Here is a 12,428-nt window from a genome sequence, read left to right on the forward strand (position 1 = left end):
TTTTTACTAATATACTTGGTGGACACCTCCCTTGTCACTTCTATGACTTTTATGGCCTAATTACATTGGTTCAGTGTGTCCTCCTTAGCAACATACATGTAATGATTAAGCATCTATCTCCTGAGTGAAATGAGCGGGACATCCTAGCATCACTTCTGGCTCGGTAGACAATACTGATGACAAAGAGTTGTGGAAGTAGAAGTTTGTTTTAGCGCGCACTGGTAATACATAGAGAGTGTACACTTTTTGCCAGGTGCTGCAGAGTGATATCCCCTCCAGATGTGAATGAACACGCTCTTGAATTCCTGTAAGGCTATGAGTTGCCTCTCACAGATGAAACGGTGCTTTTTCCACTGTGGCGCACACACATACATCCGCAAGCACACACAGACACACAACCACACACATACACACTAAAGCCCCTCATAGCAACTGGTCAGACCTCTCATTAATTTTACTGCCATCCACATCAAAGAAAGGGGAGGCCAATTTTGTCCCTCTGGACTAACAAATTAGGCTCTGGTTTCAGTTTACAGGGCCAGGTTCTGATTAGAAAATCACCATATTGTGTTTCAGTGGGTCTTGTCACGGAAAGGTTAGCGGATACCTTTGGGATGGGACTTCTTCAGCTGCTGTACTGGTCTGTGGCACCCTCCAGTGGCCACAGTGATACAATGTGCTGCTACAAATTCACAATAGCCTGTGCATGTTGGGAGCACCTCTTCACTCTGAATATTAGTGCTGTCTCTGTCCTCCAAAAGTCATGGTGAGGTAATAATTTGTCTTCAGTAACTTTCATGTCATGTGACCTAGTGACTCCAAATCAATACCAAACCCCCATGGTGGCGATCATAAAATGGGGTTGATAGCTGTTGCACTTTGTTAGGAGCACTTTGTTACAGCGCCCTCTAAAGGCAGAGAGAGGTTTCAAATTGGCCAATATTTAACAAATTATGCTTATAATATCTAGCAATAACTAATAATTCTTGTGCATTTTATCACCAAAGTCTCTGCATCTTTTGTTACAATCAGAAGTCAGCATGTTTAATCGACTGTTAAAACCAGTACTTGCTTTAATGTAACCCACATTGCATGCCTTTTTAATTTGGCGACATTGACACCAATGTCAACACCAAGTGGAAACAGTGTCTGTGCACATGTCCTGTGTGACACTTGCCTATGGAGAGTCAGTCAAAATTAATCTTTATACTCATTACCTAAATTGTATTTTCCATTCTAGCAGGATCTCTCGCTGCTTGCTTTATTTGATTATGAAAAGCACTGACTTTGTAATGCATCACAATATTTTCCTGAAAACAATGCAGTAGATTGTATGCATTATAGATGCATTCTGAAAACAATACAGTTTCAAAAGAAGTTCCAGTATTTAACACCTTACTCACAGTACATGATCTGACCAGTAAATGCTGAGATATTGAACTCTAGAGAGGATCTATAGAAAAATAGATTAAGGCTTGAAAAAAGAGCAATGTGATATGTGATACATTTTATTGGCACTGTTGTTGCATAGATCATGTGCACAAACTCACTCATCCAGTATTAGAGGAAAACAATAATAAAATAAATATGAGGCTCTTTTAAAACAGTATTTTCAAGTTTTTTTGGAGATATTTGTTATTAAAGTACAAACATCAGTAAATTAGTAAACCTATTGATTTATAGTGCCTGTGCATTTATTACAGGTGAAGTTACAATATGATGTTATAACCCTGTATCAAAAATGACAAACGTTTTAATAGATCATTTTGAAATTAGGCAGTCATCTTAAGAACACCTCATGGAAAAGGTTTACGCTCTTGTGTTGTCAAAAAAAACCTCAAGAATCATACATCTCTTTCTATTAAAGCAGCCTAGCATGGAACAAACAGCAGCAAATAAACAACAACCAAAGAATCGCTGTCTTCAGTTGCAGTGTGAAAACTCAAATAACAGTACAGGCTAACATTAGACACCCCCTTTATACACTGTTTATTTAAAACCCAACAGGCTCCAGGAAGGCGGCCTCTATCCTCTATTTCAGGACCTTTTCCCCCCTGCTGGGGGTAGGTTGGGGGGATGTTTGTGGTAATAGTCTGGTGGGGTGGGATTGGGGCTTGCATTCATCCCTGTAGGGACATAATACATACTCTCCAGGTAGCTCTGGTCCAGCGGTGGATTGTTCTGGGGCTCTGGCTTGGACCCCTGACCAGAGTGATTCCTGTAGCTGACCCCAGGCCCACTTGGGTGCATCGTTGCTGCAGCAGAGGCCTCAGGATAGCGGGGTGGCTGGGGCTGAGCCTGTGGGTGGGCTGGGGGAGGTGGAGCTGCATAGGGCATGTACTGTGGCGCTGGGGCGTACATGTTGGGGTTGTGGAGGGATGGGTAAGGGGCTGCTGAGGGAGGATACAGGCCTGAATGTGACATTGCTTGCTGTGGGATGAGCACCTCCACGTATTGGCCTGTCTCTGGGTCAAACAACATTTTCCTCAGTGGCTGTACAGGCACCTCGATATAAAAATACTTCCCAGTCTCAGGATCTAGGAGCACTCTGCGAGGTGTCTGTCCATAGTTACTCTCTGAGTACAAACTGGAGCTGTCACCCCCATATTCAGAGCCATAGGAAGGCCCCAGGCTTTGAGCGCCACACAAGTACTGGGGATCAATAGGAGGAAGGCCAGGAGAGTGGCTGTGGCCAGGATCACTGTAAGGAGCCCCAGCCATGCCTGGTGGCTGCTGCTGGGGGGATCTGTGTACAGGGGGTCGTCGAGAGTCAATATGCTGAGGGGGCTGCAACGGCCGCTCAGCAGTGCAGGCCTGCATGAGTGAGGGGTGGGGAGGGCAGGGAGGAGGCTGGTGGAGAGGTTGGTATAATGCCGGTGGCTGGTTTGGACCAAGAGGACTTGATTTGGGAGAGCCGGGCTGGTAGCTCATCGGCTGAGGGTCAGGTCTGCACTGGTGGGGACGAAGAGGGGGCTGAGCCACCGGGTAAGGTAATGCCTGGCCTGGAGAGTGTGGTGGGGCAGGAGGAGTGAGAGTATGGGGGCTGCGGTGATGGTGAGGAGGTGTGAGACCAGGGTGGGAAGGGCAGCCAGCTGTGCAGGAGCAGGGAGGAGGGCGGGAGGCGGGCTGATAGTGATTAGACCTCCTGGGAGTCAGATCTGGGAGCATGAGGGGACTGAAGCTCTCTCTTTCATCGTAGCTTGGAGGGTCATCTGAGGCATAAAAACACAGGTCATCTGTCCTTTGGCGGCGCTCACTGGACAGTGATCTGCGGCATGGCTGGTGTGTGTATCCTGGCACTTGTGTTGTGGGAACAGCAGCGGGTTGTTTTGTGTTGTTTGAAGTTACTGTCATAGCTTGTTCATGAGGGTATGCCATCCTGGGATACTGTGGTTGGCTGTCTGGATCCATAACAGCTGGCTGGCTTGGCTCGTTGGCTGCAGCTGAGGGGGGTCCAGTGACTTGGTTTGCTATTGGCTCAGGAACTGGACCTTGGGCTGAGGTTGAACCTGTGCATGTGGCTGATGTTGGAGCTAAGGTTGTAGGTCTTTGTGTGTACCTGGAGCTTTGAGGCGAGGCTGCTGGTTGCTGCTGCTGCCCTCTGTCATTAGATACCTCTGTCTCTGATGGTGCTGTTGACTGGTTTGATGTTTGATTGGAGATGGTGGTTGCTGTTGTTTTGCTAGGTGGAGGTTTGAGGCTGGACACTGCAGACACAGCTAGTTTTCTTGTATAGTTTGATGTTGATGTGGACTCATTGGAGATCTTTCTATAGATGGTTGGTGAGGACACGACAATTGTTTGAGACCTCTCCTCACCTTGTGGTTTTACAGTCGATGTTGTTGCTGACAGTCTCTGTGCTTCGTTTGGCATTGTTGCTAAATCTGCAGGTTTAAATTTGCAGCTTGGTTTCGGAGGCACAGTTGGCTTTTGAGAATTTTTAGCTATAGATTTAACTTCAATGGTTTGAGGCCTGCTGGTTCCTGTGGAGTTTGCAGGCTTCTCTTGTTTCTGTGTGTCTTTAGACAGTGATTTAACCTCAATTGGCTGTGGTCTGAATCTCCTTACTGCAGGGGACCTTGGGGGGAAAGTTGGATCTACTCTTTTCACTGCTTCAAAATCCCCTAGATCCTTCTGTTTGGTGGGGGGTGGTGTTTGTTCTTGCGTATTCCTTAGTGGAGGAGCACTTTTTTGTATTCCAGTGTCTTTTATTGTAGGCTTAATGCAAACTCTGTCATCCTCTGTGGTCTTTGTAAGGCTGCCTGTGTTTTCAGACACTGCTGAGGGGCCAGATGTGGTGGATGATGAGGAGAATGTCCTCTCTCTATGAGACTCGATTCGCCCACCCTCTGAAGGCATTGTGGTCTGGAGGGGGATCTCCAGACAGTTCACGTGCTTACGGGGAGCCCCTTTCCCTCCAGCCGCGTTCTGACCGTCGCCCACCACTGCTCCAATATCTGCTTGGTAGCCTTTCTCTTTCAACAACATGGAAACTGAGTGGCCACTGCTGCTAGGGGTACTGCCGGGGGTAGTGGGCCCAGGTGAAAGTGAAGCACCTGGGACTTGGACCGGGCTAGGAATCTCTTCCTGGGCTGGAGAAGCAGATGCCTTGGTCTTGCTGGATCCATCTCTTATCAACACTACAGCAGTGGACACCTCTCTTTCCTTACTGGGCAGTTTGGGGAGGCTTCCGAGCATGGGAGGTTTTCTGTTCGTTCTAACCACCACAGCTTCGCCCTCTTTGTCTGGAATTTTTTGCATCTCTGCCGCAGCCTCTTGTTTTTCTGCTGCCTTTTTTAGATCATGGTGACATGGCTTGGAAATTGCTGTGTTTCCTGTTGTGTAACTCTGTGTGTTTGTAGTCCAGGACTTTTGTGATTCTCTGCTTACCTCAGTGACAAGCTCTGGAGAAGCCTGCGATTTATCACCTGGGTTTTCTGAATCTTTCTTGCTGCATGACGTTTTATTTTTGTCCTCTTTCCAGCAAACGGCCTTGTATTCTATTTGCATTGGCTGTGGACGAGACAGTGGCTTTTCTTTGCTTTGAGGAGGCGGAGAGAAGGTCAGCAGCTTTGAATCTTTTACCTCCTCTTTCTGTTCTACTTTCCTCTCCACCCTGTACTCCTCTTCCCTTTCCTCTCTCTTCTTATCCGTCCTCATTTCTTGCCTCACTTCCCGCTCCTGCCCTGCTATGATCTCTTTCCTCCTTTCCTCTTTTACTTCATCCCTCTTTTCCTCATTAAATATTTCCTTCCTCTCTTCATTCACATCTGATGGCATTACAGCACTAGTTGCCTTGAAAGACAGATTATATGTATTTTTCACAAGCCGCCTGACATCTCTAACTTTGTGAATGGGGGCCTTAACTTTATTATTGCCATTGCCTTCGTCTCCCTCTGCTTTCTCATCCACACTGGTCTCCACGCTGTCGTCCTTTTCTTGGAAAGATATTTCTGGTGAGGAAGCCTCAGGCTTGTTTTCTGCCTCAGGTGTGAGGCAGACACTTAGAGAGGCTTTCTTTTTCTCCACGGCTTTGAGTGTAATCTCCTGTGTTTTTGACTTGCAGGCGCCCTTGTCACCCTGTTGCAGTTGTTTATGGTCCTCTGTGTTTTCACATTCCTGGTCTCTGTTTTTCATCCTGGCCTGCGTGCTGCTGGCTCCGGTGGCAGAAGGAGCTCCTGTGTTCCCGGCAGTGGAATTTGCTGAGTCACCACCCTCCCTTTCGTCCCATGTTTTAATGTCATCTGCTCGTTGTACTAAAGTTGTGGACTGTTTACTATCAAGTGGCATTTTAAATTCTGATCTCATTTCAGATTTTAATGAGGTTGCATTCCTGCTCTGGGAATCAGCTTCTTCACTGTCAGTCTGTGAAAAATTTACACTTCTGCTGCTGCTGGATGAACTTGGCCTGTTACTGGATCTCGCTCCAAAGCTTTTTGGTGGTTTGACTTCATCCTTTGTGCTTGGTTCTCCTCGCACAAGAAAGCCCTCAGAGGAAAGACCATAATCTGACGGGAGACTGGAACTCAGACTATTTGTGTCAGGTTTTGGGGACACTTTCAGTGGAGCCACTGCACTCTCTGTTGGTGGGCTGTTTTCCTCAAAAGCAGGACTCACTTCTTCTGCCTGCTCATCATTTTGTTTATCAACACTTTGCATCTTCTTGGACAACACACTCTTGATGAGACAAGTGGCCATCTTAGTTTTAGAGCATGTCTCATCCAGGGAGGCGGATTTCTGGAGTTTGCATTGTCTTGCATTGTTTTGATTGGGCTCAGGGCTACGCTCAGAGGGGTAGCAAGCTTGCGTTGCTGCTGGTGTACTGTGTTGTCTCATGAATGTCTCTCTGGAGTGACTCTTTGGAGGAGATGGGCTTTCCATCATCACAGGTATCCCAGGACTACTATTTTCACTACTCTCATCCTGCTTCCCTTCAGCGTTGTTCTTTCTCTTCAGCTGGATCTGTCTCTTCGGCACTCCTCTTCTCACCTTCCTGGAGTCCTCTCTTTCCACGGCCACATCTACGCACTCAAAACTGCCCATCTCATAGCGCCTTGATGGATCTAGGCCGTCTGAGTAGTATGCAGATGATTGCTGGAAGGACGGTTCATCACTGTCCAGCTTTGGAGCAGAACCCCTGAAGTCGGCATAGGCCGGCCAGGCGGGATTGACCCCGGCAGGGCTCTCCTGGGTAGATGGTTGAGAAATGTTGGTAGATGAACGGTGGCTGGAGTTGTACATGTCAAGGTAGTCTACCTCAGGGCTTGACAGACTGCGGAAAGCCAAGTCTGTAAACCACTTCACCTCATTATCTGCCTCATCAAGCTCACTTCCCATGCTGGAGCTGGAACTCCGGCAGGGCCTGCTCGCAGCCACGCGTCCAGGAGCACTGTTCTTGTTCTGGTGTGCAGGAGGTTGAAGCCGTCTGCTTGGACCACCACCCCTTGTGTCTTGTTGGGAAACACGTCTCAGAAGACTCTGTTGTTGCTGTAGCTGTCTGGTAGCAAGCAAGCTCTCTGAATAGGAATGCGCTGTTGGCAGTCCCTGACGAGTCTCTCTGCTTGTGGGAGCTGCGCTGCGACTTGCAGGCCCTTTTCTATTCCTGGCATTGAATGACAGCTCAACCTGTTCCCCTCTGTTACTGGCGTCCCCCTGCCACCCCTCCCCCTTTTCGGGAACCCGCTCCTCCCTCTTTCTCTCTCTCTCCATCTCCCTATCCCTTTGCCTCTCCCTGCTTGCCTCTCTCTCCTCCTCCAGCTGCATTTCCCTCTCCATCTCCAATTGCCCCCCTAGTCTGACCCAGTGGGACTGGCTATTATTGTCAACAGGGGCAACATTGGGGCTTTCCCTATTTGTCACTGCTTTTTTTAAATTACCACTTGGTGAGGATGCTACAACCTGAGAGGGGCTGCGGCTTCTGTTCTGCCACTGTCTGTATGGTTTCTCAGGGGCTATGATGTGGACAGGTGTAAACCTGGTAAGTGGCGGAGAAGGAGTCCGCCTTCTGTTTACATGGTGGGCCATGTCCTCGGTCAACCTCTCTCTGTTTTCACGTCTAACTTTGGTTGACAGATGTCTTCTTGAGGGCTCAGGTGTGCAAGCTGATTTTAATGAGCTGCTGTTGTCAGAAGTTAGGGAATAAGTAGTGAACTGGGGCTGTGGGTTTTCGAGTCTCTGCACAGGTGAGTCAGGTGTAGCCCTGTGGACAGGTGAAATGGTTGGACTCCTGTCCTTAGGGACTGGAAGATTAGGGGAAAGAGGCTTGGTTTCAATAGGGGGATTATTATAAGTGTCTTCTTTCTGAAAAAAGCTATGGCCGGTGTCTTGTTTTTCCTCAGAAAAGGAGGCTAAACTCGAGTTAACCTGAATGTTTAGTTCCTCTGGTGTTGCTTCTCTCTCTGTGCTTTGTTGCTTAAGTGAACTCTCTATCTTTTCCTCTGCTGAGAAAGGTGAAGTAAAGTCAGGTAAACAATCTGCGACCACTGGTGAACTGCTTTTGATTTCAGCAAGAACTGATTTGTCTCCCCTGTTTAATTCAAATGAGGGTGACACGTTGTCTTTTACCAAATTTTCGGGGCACTGTGCTTCTGCAATGTCAGCTGAGGAGGAATCTCTCTCAAATTCAGGTGTACTTCTCAGAGCAGGAGAAGGATGTGTATACTGAGGGTGGTACTCTGTGGACAGGGTTACAGGTGAAATCTGCTCAGGAGAAGGGGAAACAGGTGATGGGTCCCTACTCCTGAGGTGCTGAGGTGAGGGACTTTGATGCTTGTCAGGTGAAGGGGTTTGATATCTCGGCTCAGGTGAGGGAGTGTGATGCTTTGGCTGAGGTGAAGGTGTTTGGTACCTGGGTGGGTGCGACAAAGTTAGTTCAGGCTGCAGAACGGGGCTTGTGAAGCCCGATATATGGGGCGAGTCTCGCGGTGTACCAGTGGACTCTGCTACACTGCCCTGTGTACTGTCTCTACTTTGTGTAGGGCTGCTTGCTTCAGGGGACACAGCTGTCCTATCAGGCTCAGGGGTGGAAAGACGACAGAGCTCAGGAAACGGGGGAGTGTCCCTGTCGTCGGGCTGGACAACAGTGTATGAAATCCCTGTGATATGAGGGGATGAAGTGAAGCTTCTTGATGAGGCAGTGTCAAAGTGAAGCTCAGGTGAGGATGCTGTAATCCGGATTTCAGGTGAGGGAGCAGTGTGTCTGTGCTCTACTGGAGAGCAGTTGCTCCTGACTTCAGGTGATGGAGATAAACTATAACTCACCACAGGGGAAGGCACCTGGGTGCTGATTTCAGAACGTGGTGAAATGTGTCTTATTTTAGGCGAGGAAGCAGGAGAGGGAGTTCTTGTCCCTGTCTTAGCTGGAGAGGCAGCACTGAGCAGGCCAGGTGAGGGAGCTGTGTGTCCCAGTTCAGGGGAGACACTATTCTCCACGAGCTCGGGAGATGTTGATATTGAAATGACAGGTGAGGGAGGTGTGTATCGTGGGGCAGGTGTAGAAGCAGTGCTGCCTGCCTCAACTGATAACCTTGAGTTTTGATTCTCAGGAGTAGCTGTGGTGTCTGCTCCTGCAGCAGAAGGATCTGAAATCAGCTCAGGAGAGCAGGGAGGCTCTTCTATATCAGGTGTGGAGCCTATGCTGAAAAGATCAGGCAGGGAGACCCTCCCTGTTAGCTCAGGAAAAGGAGATGACGCTTGAGTATCGGGCGAGTAGGGCCTATTCTGCAGATTAGGGGAGGCCGATGCTTCTGTTGACTGGGATGATAACTCTGCACTACTGCGTGATGGTAGAGGAGATGAAGGAGTGGCTGATTCTGTAAAATCTAGAGAGAACTCTTTGGGTGAGGGACTGCTCTGTTTGTAAATGTAGCTGCTGCTTGGCTCAGGTGAGTTTTGTGCTCCCCTGCACTCAGGTGAAGACTGGGTGTTGACTGATACAGAGGAGGATGAGCTGACACAGTTCCTAGGCTCAGAGGAGGGACTTGGAGTTAACGATTGATGTGAGGGGCTGTTAAATCTGTCTTTGAAGGTAGGAGTGATTCTCCCTGGTTCAGCTTCTGAATGAGTTTGACTTGGATTAGATGATGATGGTGAACTTCTCTTTTCAACTGAGGAAGAAGATAAGGATGATACTCTTCCCTCTGGACTGATGGTATAGGAGCTATTATGTCCAGGAGAGGGGGTCCTCTCACCGGTGTCGAGGACTTCAGGTGGTGGGCTAGGTGTACTAAGCTGAGGTACCGGTGATTTGCTTTTTGGTTCTAAATTTGGGCTACTGTCCTCAAAATTGTCTGGATGCCCTGAGCTGAGTCCCTCGCCCTCTGACTGCCTCCTCTCTGCAGACTCGTTCTGCGACAGGGGGCTGTAAAGCCTTTCTCTTGAATCTTCAAAGCCCTCCTCTCCTTCACTGGAGCCCTGTGCAGTGTGGTAAGAGCCTGAGTCGTTCAGATCATCCACCAGGGGTGATGCAGCAGATGTCCCGTCCACCTCCCTCTGAGAAGGGACAAAGGCCCCTACAGCAGGGCCGCTTGAGTGGGAGGGCAACTCACAGTCGTCTCCAAAAATGTCACACAGGCAAGTGGTCTCGGAGATGGCACTGCGCTGAGTAGGGACGTTGATGATGTCAAAGATTTCAACGTGGTTAGGGGTGCCGTCACGGTGGCACAGGGAAAAAGTGCGGGGCGCGCTGCGCAGGAAGGAGTAGCTGTCCCCCTGGAGAGTCCAGCTGTCCATCGCTAGTCCACAAGCTCCAAATTCTCACTGTGGCCAGTCCAGTCCGATCCTCTAGTCTGCTCTGGGCTCTGTTCCTGGACTGGAAATAAGATATGGTCACCTGGAGGGTGTGTATCTCATTCATTTATACCACAAGTAACATTTGATGAATATCACTGACGGGAAAAAGTGTATAAATCATAAATATAGAAGCTATGTGTGTATTGTTTCTGTTTTGTTTGTTTGCCAACAGTAAATGTATTTTTTAAACCTCAAATATTCTGAGAATACCTGCAACCCCCAAAGGGTTTCAGAACATAAATATAACTCTGTCACTATGCCTTAAAAAGCAGTAGGAAGCAACCTGAAATTAACACAAATATAATAAACATTCACTTTAAGCTGACAAAAAGGTTAGTCACATGCCAGAAATTTTGTGCATTTCCACGTGTTCTTAAAAACAAGATTTCATAAAGACATTACGCTGTATATGAAGTGCAACTTATTCTACATTGCAAGGACTGAGATTTATTCATCTTAGATATTTGGAAAGTGATAATATTGCATTAGCTCTGCCCAATACATACCCTTTATCTAAGATTTCCTTATTGCCTTGGTGTAGGACTGACTAGAGAAAGAAAGGCTGCTCAATGCTTAAGTACAGAAAGACAGACTGATTGGTACTGTACCTTTGGCCAATGATGAGGCTTTCCCTAGGGCATTGAGTTCCTCTGTGTTGCAATATCTGCCCCTCATCCAGTGAACTGCCTCTCAAAATCCACAGCACACTCCCACGTTTACAAGACCTCTGTGCATATGCCGAATCCAGGACTAAGCAGCTCCGCACAGCTCAGTCTGGCAGTGCCACACTGGCTGGACCACTTCAGAATGTCAAAGGCATTGCTATGTATCAGACTTGAATAGAAAAAGCAAAGAGGGGCATCTCGCTCGGACACATTACATCCTCTAATGCTCCCATCTCTATTTCTGCCCCTCCCTTTTGAGCTGGCCTCAGGGAAAGCACTTACTGAATCTAACCTGGATCCTTTTTCTTCTCCAGACTGGAGTTTGGTTGAGCATTGGATTTCCAGTGTGAGCAAGCCTGGGGTGCAGCGCTGGGGGTGGGTGGGTTTATAGTTAGCAGCAGGTGCTGATCCAGCCAGGATAGATGAGTGTGCCTGGAATTTGACACTTAGAGCCAGCTCAGTCACAGGGCCCCTCTATATATAGACCTATACTATCAGGGCCAGATAGCCATAGCGTTAGCTGTTTGATTGGGCACACTGGTGGGAAAGAAAGGGGAAATACCGAGCTCCAAGTACAGCCCACACATTGTCCACTTGACCACTACATATGAGGTTATATTTATCATTGACAGTTGATGTATACTTGTATGTATGTATATATATATGTATATATATATATATATATATATATATGTGTGTGTGTGTGTGTGTGTGTGTGTATGTGTCTGTGAATGCTACGGTGTGGCTGGGGCACAGCAGGTCAAAGGTTAACATAGACCACCCGACTTTGACAGCTCACATGCAAAATTCTTGCGCACTGCATGTTAGGTAGCAACACTTGTATAACATTGGTAAGGTCCTCTCACATGTTTCTAGTCATGTTTTTCCGTTTAATGTCTGAATATTCTGTGTTCTAGGAACACTAATTTTCATTTTATCTTATTTAAAAATGTTTGTTTTAAATTCATATTCAAGCTTGCCTGTCAACACATGACAAGCGTATGATCAAAAGTGTCAAAACAAAAGCGGTCATGTCATTTACTGTATGTATTACTGTTGCTACAATAGCAGTACTCTCTGAGCCACAATGAGACTGTCTGGGCATGTTTGATGGTAGTGAGTTTGGATAAGCCCTCTGTCCCTAACCTAATACCTCATGAGATTACCATTCATTCTCAGTCATTAAGTCATTCAGAGCAAGCCAATGGAAAATCTTTGATTGCAGCCCTGACTGAATGTTGCATAAGGCTCTCACTAAGGGTATATTATATCTGTAATATCAAGGGGTTGAGAGATTGTTCTCAACACTGGAAAGTCAACAAGCTATTTTATGTATGGCATCATGCATATGTAATTTGGCCCTCTCTTCTGTCTGAAGAGTCATACATTGCACACATTTTTAGTGTGGCTTGCCAAAATGGGAACTGGGTCTTTGACCTTGGTAGAGTGATAGCAATATGGCTCTACTCACAG

General features: G+C 47.5%; 1 protein-coding gene across 1 annotated transcript; it reads right to left on the bottom strand.

The window, feature by feature from the left end:
* Positions 1-1,487: 1,487 nt before the first annotated feature.
* LOC111226743 (proline-rich basic protein 1-like) lies at positions 1,488-5,983 on the bottom strand. Its single transcript, XM_022752045.1, has one exon. The coding sequence runs from the start codon at positions 5,806-5,808 to the stop codon at positions 2,038-2,040; it is 3,771 nt and encodes a 1,256-aa protein (XP_022607766.1). The 5' UTR covers positions 5,809-5,983; the 3' UTR covers positions 1,488-2,037.
* Positions 5,984-12,428: the final 6,445 nt, after the last annotated feature.

This window comes from Seriola dumerili, unplaced genomic scaffold (genome assembly GCF_002260705.1).
Source record: "Seriola dumerili isolate Sdu_G_001 unplaced genomic scaffold, Sdu_1.0 BDQW01000161.1, whole genome shotgun sequence".
In the NCBI taxonomy this organism is placed as follows: Eukaryota; Metazoa; Chordata; class Actinopteri; order Carangiformes; family Carangidae; genus Seriola; species Seriola dumerili.